General features: G+C 42.9%; 1 protein-coding gene across 1 annotated transcript in view; it reads right to left on the reverse strand.

Moving 5' to 3' along the window:
* Window positions 1–19,117, reverse strand: part of mdn1 (midasin AAA ATPase 1) — an 82,402-nt gene that overhangs the window by 26,467 nt on the left and 36,818 nt on the right. The window contains 27 exon segments of the mRNA XM_063902856.1: window positions 2,027–2,139; window positions 2,265–2,652; window positions 2,874–3,088; window positions 3,186–3,350; window positions 4,243–4,366; window positions 5,365–5,605; window positions 5,997–6,210; window positions 6,846–6,966; window positions 8,059–8,225; window positions 8,413–8,546; window positions 8,661–8,767; window positions 9,400–9,529; window positions 11,639–11,752; window positions 11,992–12,215; window positions 12,481–12,680; window positions 13,313–13,461; window positions 13,548–13,756; window positions 13,836–13,952; window positions 14,314–14,473; window positions 14,565–14,829; window positions 15,195–15,458; window positions 15,552–15,641; window positions 16,604–16,792; window positions 17,243–17,350; window positions 17,789–17,986; window positions 18,111–18,233; window positions 18,327–18,535. Coding sequence (XP_063758926.1) covers window positions 2,027–2,139; window positions 2,265–2,652; window positions 2,874–3,088; window positions 3,186–3,350; window positions 4,243–4,366; window positions 5,365–5,605; window positions 5,997–6,210; window positions 6,846–6,966; window positions 8,059–8,225; window positions 8,413–8,546; window positions 8,661–8,767; window positions 9,400–9,529; window positions 11,639–11,752; window positions 11,992–12,215; window positions 12,481–12,680; window positions 13,313–13,461; window positions 13,548–13,756; window positions 13,836–13,952; window positions 14,314–14,473; window positions 14,565–14,829; window positions 15,195–15,458; window positions 15,552–15,641; window positions 16,604–16,792; window positions 17,243–17,350; window positions 17,789–17,986; window positions 18,111–18,233; window positions 18,327–18,535 — 4,738 coding nt within the window.

The raw sequence follows: 19,117 nt of genomic DNA on the forward strand, positions 1-19,117 counted from the left end.
CTTTAGACAAATGATCGTGTAAGATGTATTATCCACCTTTCCCATCCTTTAAAAAAGATTCCCTGATGCAATCTCAAAGCAGAAGTTATCCATTTCTTCTTAAAAAGATCATAAATACTAGGGATGCACCGAAAATTCGGCCACCGAAAATTTTCGGCCGAAAATGGCCCAAAAGTGCATTTTCAGTTTTCGGCCGAAACACTTTTGTCACCGAAACAACAAGGCCGAAACAGAACGTTGTGATGATGACGCAAGCAAAAAACCGCGAACAGCACTCGGGCCAACATGTCTGCGGTGTGGACGCAATTCACTGTGTCTGAAAAAGAACAACGAATAGCAATTTGCAATACGTGTAAAGCCGAAATTTCTAGAGGGGGTATATCTGCAAAGAGTTTTTCCACGTCGGGTTTAATTCATCATCTTAAATCAAAACATCCCGATCGCTATTCTGAATTTGAGAAAAACGCGGCACAGAAAAGGAAAGCCATTCCGAGCACACCGGCTCCGTCTGTGGCAGACGTTTTTGAAAAGGCCAAAAAGTTTCCCAGTGATGGTGCCAAGGCTAAGGGCATTACACAAAAAATGATGGAATTCATTGCCTTAGATGATCAGCCGTTCTCTGTTGTAGAGGACGTGGGATTTCGTAGGCTGATAGAGCACATTGAGCCCCGTTATGCCATACCGAGCAGACGACATTTCTCAGACGTATGTTTACCTGAGCTGTTCAATGTTGTTGCAACTCACGTCCATGAGCTTATGGCATCTGATATTTCAGCAATCAGTTTCACGACCGATATATGGAGCTCAGACGTCAGCATCACGAGTATGCTCAGTCTAACTGCACAGTGGATCAACACAGATTTCAAGCTGCAAAAGATTCTGCTTAATTCACAAGAGTTTCGATGCACTTGACTTAAATGCACTTTGTTTTTTTTATGAGAGAACATATTTAATTTTACAATATTTCAGCAGGCCAGTCAGTTTACAGGCCTGTACATTATTATTTCATGTAGGCTACACATGTGTGGTCAAGTTAAACATTTAATTTTATTTTATATTGTGCATAATGTCAGTTCTAAATAAATATTTTCATAATTTCGTGATTTATTTATTCTTTGAATTGCAACGCCTTGATTTTTAGTAAGGTTAGCACACAGTCATAGCCATAAATGCAATGGTACTAATAATTGGAATAATAATTTATTTCGGTGTTTCGGTTTTCGGCCTTGGTTTCCTCATTTTCGGTTTTCGGTTTCGGCCAAGAATTTTCATTTCGGTGCATCCCTAATAAATACCAATACACTTGTCCACAGACGGTTTTCCTGGTTTTAACCACATTCTAGTAATGGCTTTCTTGCACTCAGGGTTCAAAATAACTATTGATCCAAGATGTCTAATCAAGACTAAATGTGTCACCTTTTATATGGCAATATGATTGAAAATGCACGTCTGGTGTCTGTGTAATAGCCAGGAAGGTCAGAGTGGGATTTCTGTTGTGTGATTTAATAAGGTTTGTGATTGTTTATATTTTTGGCATTGCTCTTTGTTTATAATAATATTACTTATTATTTCTGGATCAATTATGGGTTGGGTCACATGGGTATGGGCGGCACTCGTAGTAAATATAATCACCTGTGTAACTGTCCGAGGTGTGTGCGGAAGAGAGGGCGAGAGGGTCGCTGGATTTATTCGTGGCCTTTTGTGTATATTATATTAAATTGATAATTTTCATTAAATTCAGATGTGCATTTTTGGATTTCAGCATATGTGTTTGACAAAGGAAACCAGGCCCGACCTCCCTACATGTATAAGTGTTTTCGTATCTCAGTTTAAAACATCTTTCCGTTCATTTGAGCAATATACTCCATGCTTGGTGTGTGATGCTGAGGACCAGAGAGACTATTGTGCCCTGTGTAAAGTTATTTGGATCAGTAGAAAACTGTTTACACCAGGTCCCCCCATCTGGAATTTGGTAGACTTGGTTCACCTGAAATAAAACACATGAGAACTTGTGGCTGGTTCTGACCTGATGCGAGGGTGCTGGAAGCCGTCAGTCGTGCTGCTCTCCTCTAGCTCCGCTCCGGTCATCAGCTGAGAGGAAAGGCTGCGTCCTCTCCACTCCTCCTGCAGCACAGCCAGCTGCAACACACATACACAAACACACACGCTAATCCCAGCACCCTCCGTCTATCACATGAGATTCTAGAGAAATACTTTTTACTATACTTCACATTTTCTGTTTAGGCCTGGTAAAAACGTCTCACCTCCTGCTGGGCATAGTTGAGTTTGTAGGCCCTCTTCACAGCCGGGTCGAATATGGTCTGCGGTGTCCATGCTTTGATCTGCAGCAGGCCCATGTTGACCCAGAACACTCCGGACTGGGCCGGCTGGTTGGAGCCTTGGACCTTGCTCTGGATGTACTGCTGCAGGCAGGCGGTGCAGGCCTCCAGCAGGCCGTCAGGGAGCACGTTGGAAGGCAGGAAGTCTCTGAAGATGGTCTGGATCTCCTGGGCTGCTATCATAGGGTCCCGGTCCTCAACCAGGCTCTCGCAGCTCTCCATGTAGCCCTCCTGCAGGGTGGGAGGCAGCAGGTCCGCCATGCTCTGCAGCTGGCGGCGCAGGACGGCCCCCTGGAGACGGAAGTCTGTTCCCCTGGGGAGGTAGGTTACATTCATTCAAAACTGCATTATGAACAGAAATGTCATTAAGAAAAGCAACACATACTTAGGAAATGTTGAGAGAGCGACAACTATGCAAAAAAACAATCAAATTATTAAGGCCAAATTGTATATTATCATATGTTAAGACCGGAATGTTTTGCTCATTACAAGTTAACCAACCTGCTGAAGAACCTGCTTCACACGTTGACCTACCTGAACTCAGCCAGTGCTGGGATGGCCATGTTGTCCCACAGCACAGCAGACACATCCTGCAGCTGTTGGACCCTCTCCTTCCACTCCCCCAGGGTGACATGGGACAGGAAAAGGAGGGCTGCTCCTGATGGTTCCCATCCACCTCCACTGTCACTGCTGCAGAGAACTCCCAGCATGCAATAGGACCACACAGCTTTGCTCAGCAAGGCTGGTCCCTGAAAACAACATGGACCTGTGTTATCCTGTACTCCCTCTCAGAATCAAAGCTGATTTGATGCAGAAACATGAGCAGGAGGGGTTAGAGGTCAGTACCATGTTCACTGCTCCGTGCTTCTGTTTTGGAGCCGTCTTGGTCCTGGGGGTCATTGGGTCCCATTTCAGCCAGAGGTCGGGGTCAGAAGTCACACTGCTCGTCCACAGGGCAGACAGAGCCTCTGACAGCAACTCACACCAAACAAACTGCAGCTCCTCCGCTGGCTGGAGAGAGGAAGGGGAATCATGAGCAACATTCTGTGCGTTAGGAGCCGTCGGGATGGTTTCTTGTTTTGCGGTATATATTTAGAATTTAAATTTTATAGTACACAGGGGAGGGCTGACAGGACACAAAGAAGGAGAATGGAGGCTCCAAAGCAGGGAGGTTGTGATTACAAGGTGAGCGTCTCATACCCCTGGGTCTCCAGGACCTTCTGGAATAAATATTAATCTGAAGTTTGGATCATGTTTGTATGTTTTAGGGTGGCATGTAAGGATTCAGCCAAATTCAAATCGAGTCTGGAAGTTTGGGACAACTCTTGGATGAATAAAATATTGTTGTTGTTACTGCAAAATAATTTAGATAATTGTAATGATGTAAACTAATCCTATAAACCAAGTCAAAGTTGTGTCAAGCACACACACATAACACTGACTATAGCACCCCCTGGTTGTGTTAATAACTGCAATATATACCATGGCTGCTATACTCAGAATGGTTTCTGAGGTGAGATTGTGCGATTGTTACATATTTTTTAGTATCTTGGGTGTAATATTAAGCTGTCTTTGGCTCTTTCTGCTGTACAAATGAAAATGTCCCCTCAGTGGGACAAATAAAGGTATTCTGATTCAGATTTTGCTAACCTAAGCCAGCTATTCATTTGTACAATTTTTCTTGAAGTCACTGAGAATTCAGATTAAAACAAACATTTGGTGAGACGTTTTTCTCTTACGTTGGCTTTTTTTTTAAGCCATCATTTGTCACACCGTTTTTTTTTAGCGTTGGAGTACATGCTGAAATCAGCTCCCTCCAGAATGGATATTGAATGGGGAATGGTTTTAATGTAATCGTGACCCTGGGAACTGAACACTGATATTGGAAGCTCGCTGCACTGACCCTGTCGCTGCTCAGCAGGAACCACAGCGGCTGCAGCTGGCTGACGTTCATGGGGGTGGACTGCAGGCAGTAGCGCAGGTGTCTGGAGAGCTCTCTGCGTAAGCTGTCCTCAGCCTCCTGGTCACTGCAAGAAACAGGGATCAGATCACAATCAGAATAAGAATACCTTTAATCGTCCCACAGAGGGGACATTTTCATTTGTACAGCAGGAAGAGCCAAAGACAGCTTAATAACATGTCAGCACACAAATCTAATCAAACTAATATAGTCCAATATCACAAAACAGTCTCAGTGATTAACAAACATGAATAACGGTGCTAAAAGGAAGAGAATATTACAGGAAAATAATGAAAAGACACGATAGAGTGTAAAATAAAATAAAACAATTGAAAAAGGGGAAAAATACAATAAAAACAATTAAATAAAATACCCCAAAATGTGGGAATCGGGCGGACTAAAAGAGGGAATAATCTGAAACCAGCTCTAAATATAAGCTTTATCAATAAGGAAGGTTTTCAGCACACTCTTCAGTTTGGACACTGCTTGCCTCCCTGATTAAAACAGGAAGTTGACTCCAGAGAAAGGGAGCCTGTCAGCTGAACGCTGTGACTCCTGATCTGGTTTTCCGGACTCTAACGACCTGAAACCCTGGGAGCGTAATGCCCTAGAGGGGCAACAGGGCATTATGAGATCTTTTAAGTATGATGGTGCCAGACCATTTAGCACTTTGTCAGTAAAAAGAATGATTTTAAATTCAAATATGGACTTGTAGAGCTGGTAAAATTCAAGCAATATGGTTCCTTTTTCCTGGTTTTTGTTAGTAGATCGGTAGTAGACGAGTTAGAATGTGTCTGAGTTTTGGGATATTGCATAGATGAAAGAAGGCAGTCGGTGTAATATGCTTTATATGTGGCATGAAAAACAAATCCTCATCAAAGACAATGCCGAGATTTTTTTCCTGTGGAGCTGGAGGCCAAGGTGATACCATCAACAGTAATTATGTCATTTGATATTTCATTCCAAAATGTTTGGGGTCAAGTATAATAACTTTTCAGAGTTGAATAATAAGCCTCTTCACTGTTTCAACATTAGTTTTGCTTTGAGGAGGAAAAGCAATTTTACCCAGGAGACAGAGCCAGGTGCAGCAGGTCAGTGCTGAGGCGCAGCTGGTTCAGGACTGCCAGCTCCTCCATAAGTGGCCACAGCTGGGCCCTGCGGCTCAGCTGCTGCAACTCCTCCCTGGCCAGGTGCACCCCCTCCCCTGGCTCCTCCCCCTCAGGCAGGGAGCACACCTCCAGCAGTCCTCTGGAGGTCATGTGACGCTGCTGCTGCTCCACACTCGACACCAGCCTCTCCAACACTCCTGAACAGAAAATAAATTAGAACACTCACACACTGACCCTTTGATATCGGAAGGAAGGAAGACAAACTGTCCTATGCCCCCACAAGTACTTGTTTCACACTGTAAGGTTGAGTACAACCCTAAAATATAGTCATTCCGGAAAGGACAAACAACTTCAGGATGATTTCTGAGTTATTGGAGACTGAACAGTAGTAGAGCTAGAGACCTTACTTTAATTTCTGAGGGTGGTTCATTACGACCCAAATTGTGTATCCTTATTGGAGCATGCAAACTTAATAGCCATGAGCTATCAGAGCAGGGGGGGAAGGGAAGTGATGATATATTTGTACTTCATACACTTGGCCCTGCAGCTACCACAGCAGGAAACTGTATGTTTGTAGCACAAGCTCACCCGTCTTGTGTGGGTCCAGCTGGTTGTTGGCCTGCAGAACCAGGCCGCAGGCTTCCAGCAGGCTCTCTTTGATGTCCAGCCCCAACCCGGCGCCGTGGAGTCGGACCAGCTCCTGCCTCCAGGGCCCGCTACTGTCGTCCAGCCTCAGGTCTCTCACATCCAGCGCTTTACTCAGGAACCTGAGCCGGGACGCACACTCCGCCACCGACTCCAGCTGCAGCACGACACGGATACGGTTAGTGACATCAGAGGTGGGAGAAGTACTAAGATCTTGTACTTGAGTAAAGTAGTAGTACTCAGGTCTTGTACTTGAGTAAAAGTAGAAGTACCAGAGAGTAGGAATACTCTGTCACAGTAAAAGTCCTGCATTCTAAATGTTCCTCCAGTAAAAGTAGAAAGTATTCTCCTCTAAATGTACTTAAAGTAGGGACAGTAAAAGTAGTCATTGTTTGATTGGTCCATTTCAGAATAATATCTCTGATATGTTTTATAACTGATTGATCATTAAAGTGTTCTCAGAGCTGGTAAAGGTGCAGCTAGTTTGAATGGCTTTGTATACTGCAGGGTAGCTGCTGGATTTACTCCAGGTGAACTAAAGTCTGATTTAAGGGCTGATTATATTTACCATCATTAATCCAGATCTGTAAAGTAACTAAAGGTAGGTTGTAGAGCAGAAGAAAAAACTAGCATAAAATGAAAATACTGTACAATTGTACTTGAGTAAAGTACTTAAGTAGATGTACTTAGTTACTTTAGACCACTGCTTTTAAACTTTCTTCTTTTAGGTGGGATATAACCAGGACAGAAGCGACCATAGTTAAACTCGGATACAGCAGCTGAGTGTCAGACCTTGAATGGTAGAGCTTTTCCTAAAGTCTTCTGCATGCCCTTCAGAGCCGTGGCCACAGACAGCGGGGTGGACAGGACCGTCTGGATGGCTGCGGACACCGCCTGCAGCTCCTGCTGACCTCTGCAGACACAACAGTCAGGGGTTAGGGAGGGGAACATTATTTTAAATAATCTAATTTTTACTGGATGAGTAGGGGTTTAATAACATTACTTTCAAGATTTCAACATGATACCAACAATGCACTTGTTCTCAAAACATAAATATCTTAGAGAACAGAGTTAATGGATATAGTTGTCATTACATTTCTTCACTGCTCATGCTTGTCAAACAAAAAAAGACACAAAAACATTTTGTTGAATTGTCTACTGACAGTTTTTTCCATGTTCAATAATACCTCATTAAAATGTTCCATGTGTGTAGGGTAGGTGCTTCCTTACTTTTTCCAGATTTGAAATATCCATTTTTTTATGACTAATCTTGCATCAATATTTGCCATCCAGTTTTGACAGCCAATTCAGGAGAAGTGGAAACATACTGACTGTAGACATAAATATCCTCTTATACAAGTGTAGCATATTATACGAGCCGCCCTATCAAAATCAGTTGATGTCCATCGGCTCATTTCAAGATGGACATAGATTTAGGTTGGAAGTAACTAAGTACATTTACTACACAAGTACAGTACTTAAGTACAATTTCGAGGTACTTGTACTTTACTTGAGTATTTCCAACTGATGCTACTTTATAAATAATGTAATTTTACTCCATTACATTTATGTAATATCTTTAGCTACTTTTTAAAGCGCAACTCTAACAATTAAACTAGTAAACTTACTTTTTAAGTTACAAAAGAGTGAAATTATTTTAATATTTTACAAAAATGTAATCGAAACTTAACTGTAAAATGCTACGTTATGTGACATATGACATTTTAAATGCAAGGACTTTTACTTTTTGACAATAATATATTTTTAATATCTGAATACTTCTTCCATCACCAATTTTGGAGAACAAACACAATAAAGATATCATTAAAAACTAAGAATCTTCCTTTCCAACAGTTTGTGCAACTCAAAATGTGATTCTGATGAAGTCATACAGACTATTACCAGCGTATGATCTCTGTAAAGTTAAACTAAATGGAAAAAATATTAAATAATATCAAACTAACTATTTCAAGTTAAATCATGAAGTGTAGAGAAAAGTGTTTACTCTGGTGGGGCGTCGGTGTCTCCCAGCAGCAGGTGGGGCAGCCGGAGGATCAGGTGTTTCTGCACCCACTGCCAGTGCAGGGACAGCACGGAGATGCCCTGAGAGTCAGCGGGCAGTGTGCTGCACACGTCCCAGAACCGGTCGAGCCACTGCAGCAGCTGCAGGATCTGAACACAGGGAGAGAGACATGAGTTTATTATGTTAAGAACGGTGTTCCCCCCTGAGGATCTGCTTTTCCTTCAGGATGTCCTTCATATTTTTGACCAGGTGGTGGAACCTTGCAATAATGTTCATTCTGCTCCACCTGCTCTAGTTATTGAGGGACAGAGTAACACGCTATAGGTGAGAACTGACCTCGAACATGATGTGGTCTGAGATGTAGGGCTGTCCGCTCTGCACCGCCTGCAGGACGAAGGAGTCCCACAGGTCAAAGAAGGTACGCAGGTGCATGAGCACAGGGTGGGGCAGGTGACCGATATCCACAGTGCCTGTAAAGGGGGGGTGGGAATATATGTTGAGGTACATACTCTGCTGCGTGCATATAGTTCATGTAGATATGATGTGATTGCTGTCAGGTCAATATCATGCAGAGTGCAGCTCACCTTTACTGAAGGCTGTGGCGATTCTCAGGGCGGAGTTCTGAGCGGACAGGTTGATCGCACAGGTGCAGATGACCGACCTCTCCTCTCTGTCCATCATTAGACCGATCCTGACAAACACAGTACGCTTTTTAAACACTTTGACGTGACGAGCTGTAAGACTGTTTTGTTTCATCAGATACTTTTACGCACTTAATACACAAATCACTTTGCATGGAGACAACCAATATCATAGAAATGTGTTCATTTCCAATCATGTTAGACATTTAGAAATGGATGACTCAAATATATTCCTCTTTAATGGTCACACATACAGTATGAACACAGCACCACACACAGTGACTTGTAATCCCTTTTAGGAGCAGTAGCAGCCATTATACAGTGCAGTGGGGAGGAGTGGCCCAGGAGACCAACTGACACTTCTCAAACTCCTCATACTTCTTGGAATTGAACCGGCGACCCTTCGGTTCCGAAGCCAAGTCTTTACAGACTGGGTTTCTGCTGCTGATTTTAGAGTAACAGCTTCTTTATTGTGTGCTGCGCTTAATTTGTTAGCCTTCCACTAGCAAGTGAAAAATCTTTAAACATATTTCTTCAGTAGTGGATCAAAGTTAACTGTATTATCAATTTCTCTGTGTGTGGTACAAACAGGGAGACTCTAATGCTGTTTGTCGCCCTACCAAATAAATATATGTTTATATACATGATGAGGACAAGGTTTACAGGCCACATAGTACAGTACCTGTTGGCGACTGCGTTCAGGGCCTCCAGGAACTCTGTGTATCGCTCCTCGTCCTCAAAGTTGCACTTGTTGGCTAAAATATCGAGGTACTGCTTGTTCCATCGCATGTCTACGAGAATCCTGTATTCATCTGGAAAAAGACAGTGTTTAGAATTCCATGATGATGGTCAGTGTTGTGGGTAACGCGTTACTAACTAATGCGTTAGAGTACTCTAATTACTTTTATCGAGTAATGTAACGCGTTAGTTTCGTGCGTTCGGTAATCAGTAACTTAGTTATTTAAAAAAAAAAGGTAATCTGTAAAAATCCCGAGTGCAGCCTGCTTTTTTTCAGACAGTTCTGTGCCACCTGCGGATGTGTCAGCGGAAGCGCAGCGCTGTGATGCGTCTGTGCCCTGCTGCTGACCTACATTACCTGTGTGTGTGTGTCTCGAACCCCCGGCAAGATGGCAGAGAGGTCAGCGTTTTCATCGTGGAAGTACGCACATTATTTTCAATTCACCAGCGAAAAGGACAAGAACAACATAACGGTAAAGTGCACTCTCTGTGTTGTTGAAAAGCTTCTGTCGACCTCAAGAAATTCCACTTCGAATTTAAAAAAACATCTTGCATCGAAGCACCACTCTATCCCGCTGGTAGCAAGGCCTGCTGAGGAGGACGACGGTGGTGCACCAGCTCCAAAGCAACAGCGTCTGAGTTTGAGCTCAGCTACCCTCTCTACCAGTGAAATTAATAAGATTGTCGCCGGTTATGTGGTTGAGGAGATGCTTCCAGTTTCAACTGTGGAGTCTCCATCTTTGAAGAGTATATATGTGAGTTTAGGCCTGTGATACTTGAATAGTATTTTCATAGTTCAGCTATTAGGCTATATATGTAATTTGCCTGCTGTGTGCCAGTGAGCGATTTTATTGTTTGTTTTATTCAGCATTTTTGTTAGATCGTTGATTGGTCATTAATTTATAAATGGATCTGAATCTGCAACCTGTTTACCTCAGATTCTGTTTACTTAAGCGCACGTAAATTTATGCACTTTCATAACTGCATCATATCTGCTACCTGGGCTGGGTACCAAACGTTAGGCAACTCCTGAATTTTGATCACATGTTCTGTGATTATAAAAAATAAATGCTATGTGGCATATAACTGACTGTCGTTATTGTTATCCTGCAGAGTTAATTTGGTTGGATGATGTTATTCATTGTCAGGACGTCTCGGTGCATTTAAAGTAGGCTGTGTGTCTGCGTCAGTTAAGCTGCAGCATGTGCGAGGCGCTGCAAACGGCTTTTAATTTTCGGTAACGCAGGAGTACTCTAACGCGTTACTTTTATTAATAGGTAACGCTGTAACGTAACTGATTACTTTTAATTGATAGTAACGTTGTAACCTAATTAACTACTTTCCAAAGTAACTATACCCAACACTGATGATGGTAGCATACCTGATAGAAATGCAGAGAATAAAATGCACAAAAATCATGGTCGGTTTTTACCCTTAATTTATGAAAAAAATCATAAATATCAATTTATACTGTGATGATAAAGACCTCAAGGAAACAAGCTAACACAACAGGAACACTTACTTACAGCAGGAGAACAAAGTCTGTATATTCTCAACTAGTTTGTTAAATCCAAAATTATTGTATCTTTGTTCAATCTTTTCATGAACCACAAATTGATATTACATTAACCTGCATTGAGCAACCTCAAACTAGCAGGGTCATGAACAATATTTTGAATCATGGTAATATTAACTTGGATTTCAAATTAAACCTTATATTTTTAATATTATATCAGAATGTCCCCAAACGACAACATCAATGGATTGAATGACAGTTAAAAAAGTGTAATCTATTCCTATCCAATTAGCTCATACCATAAATGTAATTGAGGTAAAGGCGACCAATCAATGATGCTGATTCCAGTTATTTTTGTTTAAACTCTTAAATAAAACAAATAGCAGAATTGCATAACTGAGTCATGTTGTGTGCTCTGTATTTAAGTATATTTATTGAGGATGAAATGTATTATAGAGCTTATTTGTTTAAGAGAGCGAAAAAGATCTGCTGTGTGTCTGTTATGGCAGTAACTCAAAGCTGCAGTACAAAGTCATGCCCATTGTTATACTATGAATAATACATAGTTATTGTTATTATTTATATTTGCGGGTTGTGCTTTCCATATTCTGGTCATGGATTACAAATAGATTTTTTTTATGGAAGAACAAGACAACCAAAGAGTTACCTATGCTGTGGGGCTGGAGCAGCTGTGTCAGGGACTTGCCCTTGGCAGCCAGTTTGCCCCCGAACACCGCCTTCAGGGCCCGGTTTCCTGCCTCCACCTGCACCAGAGCTGGGTCTGGAAGAGAAACAAACACAATGTTTCAGGATCCAAAGTACTGGATAGTGCTGAACACTCCTGACTAAAGCTACCATTTTCATTTCTGCAAGCAAGTGTGGTTACAAAATAACACTGTAGAACTCATCACTGAGAATACCGTGCTGTGATGTCATTGTCTGTACTATATTTCATATTAAAACAAACATGAAAGTTCAATTATTTTCAAATCTTCTGGTTTGTGTGTGTGAGAGACGGACCGGGGGCCTGCTTGAAGCTCTTCCCCAGGTGTGAGAGCCAGTTGCTGCGGAGGAACCAGTCTCCGTGAGAGGCTCTCTCAGTGAGCAACCTCACTGCGGTGGGGATCAGCCTCAGAGCGTCTCCCTCTGCCAGGTCCACCACTCCCCCAGAGAAACTCAGGCCTTCATGGCACCCACTGCTCTGAAGTGCCCTCCGCAGGTCACTCAGGCTCAGGGGGCGGTTCCTGTGGACAATAGGAATGAGGGTAGTTGCTAAAGTTATGAAGTTTCCTTACCTGGGATTAAACTGTCCTTTTCCTTTTTGCAACATCTAACACTTGCACTACTTTATGTTAACATGTCAACTCCTTTTAATTTAACCGTGTTTTCTGTAATTCAACGGCCAATTTAGGTGCTTTTCAATATTTCAACGTACATCTGCATTTCTTCTAATACCTGTAATAACCCACATAGATAGTAATGTGCTATTTGCTTTGTTTCTCTCCTCACCGTTTGCCCTGCAGGCTGAGGGTGTTTAGGCAGAATGAGAGGACCTGTCCATCTCGAAGGACAGCGGAGAAGCAGGAGTCCTCGGTGGAGAGGAGGGCGGAGGGGAAGCCGTCGGGCCAGACCCCGGCACACAGCAGCCCACTCCCCCAGTCCTCTGTGTCCAGGATGGCCAGGTGCTGCTCTATCAGCAGCTGGACTTGCTGGAAGGAAAGTAATGCATCAATGTTTACCTAGCCCATAGGAACACTGGAGGTACTCATTATATATCTTTATGCTAACATTTTTACAGTATACTCTGGTTGAAACATTTCCTGTATAATCTAAAAAGTTTAGTTTTTGAGAAACTTTGAGGACAGATGGAGCCAGAAGAGGCAGTCAAGATATGAGCAATGGCTTGTTAAAAGTCAACATTTTCTTTAAGCAGGATATAAACTGCTTTTTTATGTCTGATACATAAAAAGAAATTAAGAAAAAAATTTAAGATGAAAGACAATGTAACACAACTAGACCATTCACAAAAATATCTGATTTAGAAGTGTTCAGTTGTGCCCTGACAAGATTTGGGCAACATTAGGGCTGCTTCCAAGTCCAGGAGAGACATTTACACTTGTATGTCGTTTTATTTAAACACTTCAAAGGAGTTCCATGTGTCATCAGCATAGATGGAGTTTATAATGACAAAACTCTTGAAAATGTGGCCCAGAGAGATAAAGAAAACAAAAGGAGTCCCAGGTAAGATCCTTGGTGGCACCAGAGGTGAGGAGGGCATTATTATGTTAAGAAAGAGAAATAATATTGAAGGAATCATGCATTGATAACAGGGTGTCTATACCTTTTGGTTGGCGGTGGTGCGCTGGCACTGTGAGTAGGCCTCTCCACAGGCATGCTGCAGGGCGCTGGGTAAATCCACACCCCGCTGCAGCTGGCAGGACAGCAGGGAGGCCGCATGGAGGAGGGAGGCCACTGAAGAAGCCGGGGAATCTGAAAAATGGAAGCACCATGTTTAAATGACCTCTGCAGACTCACTGCCATGCGGCAATTATGTGTTGTCGTTACTCAGTGCTTACCCCAGATGGCAGATTTGATGCTTTGATGGATTCCAATTAGCAGATCACACACGCAGTCCCCGGTCACCCCCGCAGTGTGAAGCAGGGTCTTCATGTCCAGTGTGTCCCAGCAGACCCCCTCGTGTTCCCCTGGTATGTATATCTCCACCCCTCGGTTCCTCATGGCTCTGGAGAGCTCCCCGTGCAGAGGATCCATGGTGAGGAACAACCTGCAACGCCCCAACATCAGCTGACCGGACACACTTTTATACATCCTCAATAAAAGAAGTGAGCAATACTGCGTGCTACCTGAAGTTAGGATGAGGGGTGATTCTGGGGGTCTTCCCGTCTATGACGCCACGTTCGTTGATGGTGAGAGATCCACCGGGCTCCAGCAGAGCATTGAGGCGATCCAGGACAGAGGCACTAACAGAGAATACATGGTGCAATGAGATGACTTGTTTTCATATCTTCATCTTTATCTACAGTTCATTTCAAAAAACTATCTCAAACGTTTCTGGACTTGAATTTCTTTGCTTCCCAGACATACATTATTGATTTCTATCAATATGTCAAACAAGCTTTGGTTTAGTTTTTTAAAGCCGGTATCAAAATGATGATATTTTCTAAAACATCTGGCCCTGAATTTATAATGATGCTCTTTTAACCAAGCCCAGGGTTGAGGCCATTTTTTATGTAAACCGTGTACGAGCCAAATCACAACTAAACAATGTTTTTACAAATAGATCTACAAGAACCAGAGACAGCAGCCTGCACTTCCTCCCACCTGCAGAAGTTGACGTTGTCCATGAGCAGCCAGTCTCCGGCCTGCAGGGCCTGGACCAGCATCCCGTCCAGCCACTCGAAGCCTCCATTGGTCCAGCCATCCTCCAGCTGAGCCAGGCGCTCCTTCAGCAGTGTGAAATCCATCTGCAGTTTGGACATGTCTGGAGGAGACACACAGATATATTAGAGCACTGGGACCATCCTGAAGCGGTCCATCAGGCAGTATTCAGCACTACACTCCTGGGCCATTACCAGTGAACACTTTGAGCTTGGTGTTGAGTTTCTGCAGGAGCAGGATGATGACCTCCAGCTTGTTCAGAGCCTCTGAGTTGATGGTCCCCCCCGTCCTCTGCTGCCTCTCCTCCTTCAGCCAGTGGCAGAACAGACCCCAGGTCTGCAGCAGGAACTCTGTGTCCTGGACTCCCACATCCAGCGACATCAGGCCACGCCTTATCACCATGGCAACTATGTAGTCCACACTCTCCAGCACTTGCTGCCATGGCCGCATGATATCAACCTGGGGAAATTGAAGAGGCATTTAAATTAGGGCATTTCAGTTCACATGAATTAACCATTGTGAGGATGTTGGCTGTTTTGTGTGTATAGAAATGAAGTTAATTTACTTACATTGTATTATTTAGGTAAATCTATGCCTTTTTTTTTACTATTTATTTGATTTTTAAGTGATATAGATATTTGTTTTAATTATCATTTATGCACCCTGATATATTTGCATTATGTGTCCTATGGTTAGAGAGATTGTTTGTATGTCCAATATGTTAAGTCTCTAAAATGATAAATATAAATGAGTTCAAAGGGATGTAGTGTGATGTTTCCAGACAGATAGAGGCTGGTTAAACTAGAGATCTGATGTCCTGTTACCTGTTCGAACCCCCCCAGCAGCTCCGTGGTGTCCATGGCGCTGTTCATGGCCAGCACCCTAAGGCGGTGTCCTGTCAGCAGGGCCAGCAGTCTGGCCAGACTGGTCTTCCCGCTGGCTGTGGGGCCCACCAGTATGGTCATCCAGCCCATCTCCACACACTTCATCAGGGACTCCAGGGGCCGCAGCACCTGGTGTGTGATGGACAAGGGGGGATCCAGGGCTACAGAGGCCCCACCGATGCGCTGCAGGACGGAGAAGCCCACCTGTAGGAGCAATCCATTGGGAGAAGAAACCATTAACTTCTGCTAATAATTTAGATTTCTAAAACATCAGATAGTTCTGTTGTTCAGACGAACCTGTAGGTTGAGAGGAGTGATGTGGAACTGCCGGGAGCCGCTGTACGGCTCAAAGTCCTCACCAAACACCTTCCTGAACACCGACAGAACCTGTGTGGGACGGCAGGGGTTCACAGGATGAACAGTGGAACAGACTTTACAAAGAGGTGAGTCACAAGAAAGAATAGTGAGGCTGGTCCCTGAATGCACTGAAGTTACAGAGTGTAATATGTGCATGATGAGCAGTTGAACTACTCTGAATCAGGAGAAACCATCTCCTTGGTGTAGTGAACTACTCAAAATGTACAAAGTATGAATGTTTGTATTAAATTTCAGCCAGCACAATTCAGCAACTCAGTAATCGTTGTACAGTTACATATTTCGAAGGTTACCACACAATACGTTCAAGCCAAACACATCTCTGACTAACTTGTCCTGAAGAAAGATGTAGTTTATAATGTTCCCACACCTTCAGACCAGGACCAGATATGGTCGTGAAAGCAACTCAGAAAAGGACAATTGGCCAGCGCCCTTCACTGTCTAACCAAAACACTGTCTCTGTTGTTTACCTATGCCCGAGTCTGAAATGTCATGCTTGCTCTACATAGATAGATGATAAGACAACAAACATCCTAAATAATTATCATAGGTTTTAGTTAAAGATCAACTTCGTGGCCCCGGCCGTGGCGCAACTGGCTGGGGCACCTGCACCGTACGCCGGCGACCCTGGGTTTGATTCCCGACCCATGGTCCTTTCCGGATCCCACCCCGACTCTCTGTCCCACTTTCCTGTCACTCTTTACTGTCCTATCCGATTAAAGGCAAAAAGCCCCCAAAAAATAATAAAAAAAAAAGGATCATCTTCGTGTCCTCGGCATGTTTTTAAGTGTACAGAGTTCATGTGCAACAGTAACACCATTAAAAGCATAAAAACAACTGGATCAAAACACAAAAGAAAGTATCTCAAGTACAACACACACATATTCATTAAATATGATTGTTTGGAAACCCAATTCAACTACTTCTAATTGTATTTACTAATGATTATGTTTTGGTGCAGGGTGGAGCAGCACCTGAGCCTTGTCGGCCTCCGCTCTCATCCGGTCGGCATACACCAGGGCAACATGCTGACCCGGGTTGAAGAACCCTGGAGACTGGTCAGCCTGCATCAGCTGACACCAGCGGAACATGTCCCGCAGGTTGAACTCCCAGGGACTTCCTTTCTGACCCCAGTGGCGCTCCACACACACCTCCTCGACCAGCTGAAGTGCACGAAAAAAAACTCAATGAACCTCTCTTCACGCATGAACAACTTGCATATACTGTACTTACATATTGCAGCCTACTTGCTCTAACTCTTAATGTATATATTACATTATGTTTATATGTTTAGTAGATTGGCATATTAGTTATATTTATATATATTATTATTTTAATGTATTCTGTATATTTTATAACGTTTAGATACTCTTCTGAATAAAGGTATTTTTTACTTAAAATTGCACATTTTAAATGCATCTTTATTTTATTCTATTTTTTAAATAATTCTGTAATTCCTGTAGATTGACTATCAAAATGCTGCTGTGACAAAATCATTTTCCAACTTGGGATAAATAAATATCTATCTACTTATTTATCCAAAGCATTTGAAACTGCTGCCTGATGCTCGTATGACAGGTCATATCTTCTTACAGAGTCAGGAAGGAGCTTACCCTGTTACTGAACTCCACCATCTTAGCAATGATCTCCTTATCAATGCTGCTGAAGATGGAGTCTCCGATGAACTCCATGTCTTTGCTCGTGAGTTGGTCCACAAACACCTAGGACACAGGGGTACGGCAGATTTAATCAAAGTGAAACTGGAACTTTTTCTACATTAACCGTCTAGTCTGTGAAGGTGACAACTTCAAATTGTTGAAACAGTCCACATATATTTATTAAACAATGGTGTAATACAGAGCTTGTTCAAATTTAATCTCTGCAACCAGAGAATACTTGATTAAAACCATTACTGAATTTATTTATTTCTACTGTAAAATATTTATTAACGAAAGAGAAAGATCGCAATCATGACCAAATGTAATAAAGGTTCAATTAAAAAAATTTAAAAGTAATGCACTTTTATATCCAATTTTAAAATATATATATATAAATAGAAAATAAAAATAATCAAACAAACTAAAAAACTGCAATAAATAAGCACAAAAATACACTTTTTGAAGGAAATTAAACTCTGTATAATCCCCTCTGCCCCGCACCTGGGTGAATCTGTTGAGGAAGGATTTGGGGAGCCCCTTCCTCCCCCCGCCCTGAGTGAAGGGGTTCTGGCAGCCGAAGATCTTGGTCTTCTCGGGCTGAACCTGAAAGCTCATGCCCAACTCGGGGATGTAGATCTCTGCTCTGTGATCGAAGCAGGCGTTCAGGCCCTCCAACACCGACTGGGAGGCCAGGTTCAGCTGTCACCATGATGACAAGTCGAGTCAGTTTAAAAATCACAGATTATATCAACATATTACAGTTTGTTTAATGAAGGTTGGAAATCAAAGTGGTGTCCAATGTACGGAAATAAAATGTGCTTACCTCGTCCAGGACAACCCAGTGTCCTGCCTTCAAAGCAGCCAGTAGAGGGCCATCGCGCCACGCAAACTCTCCCCCCTTTCCTCCCTCCACGGGGAGATCTGTTCCAAACAAATCCGTAACATCCTGCCAGAGAGCAAACCATCAGTCATCGGAGGTAGGAAGTATTTAATGTTCATGCAGAGCTCTATGGAGAGCTTTGTTCTCATGAAGTCTTACCGTCTGCTCCGACAGGTTGATTCGGACCAGATGGTTCCCAGAGGCTTTAGCCAGCGCTGAGACCAGACTGGTCTTCCCCACGCCAGGTGAGCCCTCCAGAAGCACGGGCCTCTGCAGCTTCAGAGCTCGCAGGAGCCTCTGAGCGTTCACCGCAGTGGTGCCCGCTGCCATGGCGTAGTCTGGCAGGTCACGGCTGTCGGTCTGAGGGCCTGGGGGGACAGGAAGGGTAAGGAGCCAATGGTTTCAAGAAGGTAAAGAGAAACTCAACTGAAACAGTGCTTTATATACAGTCTACATATGGCAGTTTGAGTAAGTTACACTCTTTGTAATCACCCCCAAAGTTTAAAGTAGTTCTTTATCAATCTAGACCAAAATCAGCTATACTGAGTCTCAGACACCCAACGCAACCTGGAACAAAACTAACGTACTATAACGAGCAGGACAAAGACATAAATGTATTTAATTCATTAGGACTTACGCAAATGATTAAAAGCTAGTGTTGGCAAATTATTTTTTGTGTTATATTGATGTATAGAAGAATTTATAGGCAATTATATGCCAGGCTATGCAGCCAGGGTACAAAATTATGATTTAAGATTATTGGTTATACATCTTATACATCACTTACAGGCCAAAAACGACGTTCATAAATAAAGCTGCTGGTTTAAACGTTGAAAACTCACTAGTTCTCACATTTGGCCAGTGGACAAAAAACTTTATTTTGCATCAGATTTATTGGAATATACAATTGGAGTAGAGAAATAGTAGTAGTTAATAGTGTCTAACTCAAG

This window comes from Eleginops maclovinus, chromosome 15 (genome assembly GCF_036324505.1).
Source record: "Eleginops maclovinus isolate JMC-PN-2008 ecotype Puerto Natales chromosome 15, JC_Emac_rtc_rv5, whole genome shotgun sequence".
Lineage (NCBI taxonomy): Eukaryota > Metazoa > Chordata > Actinopteri > Perciformes > Eleginopidae > Eleginops > Eleginops maclovinus.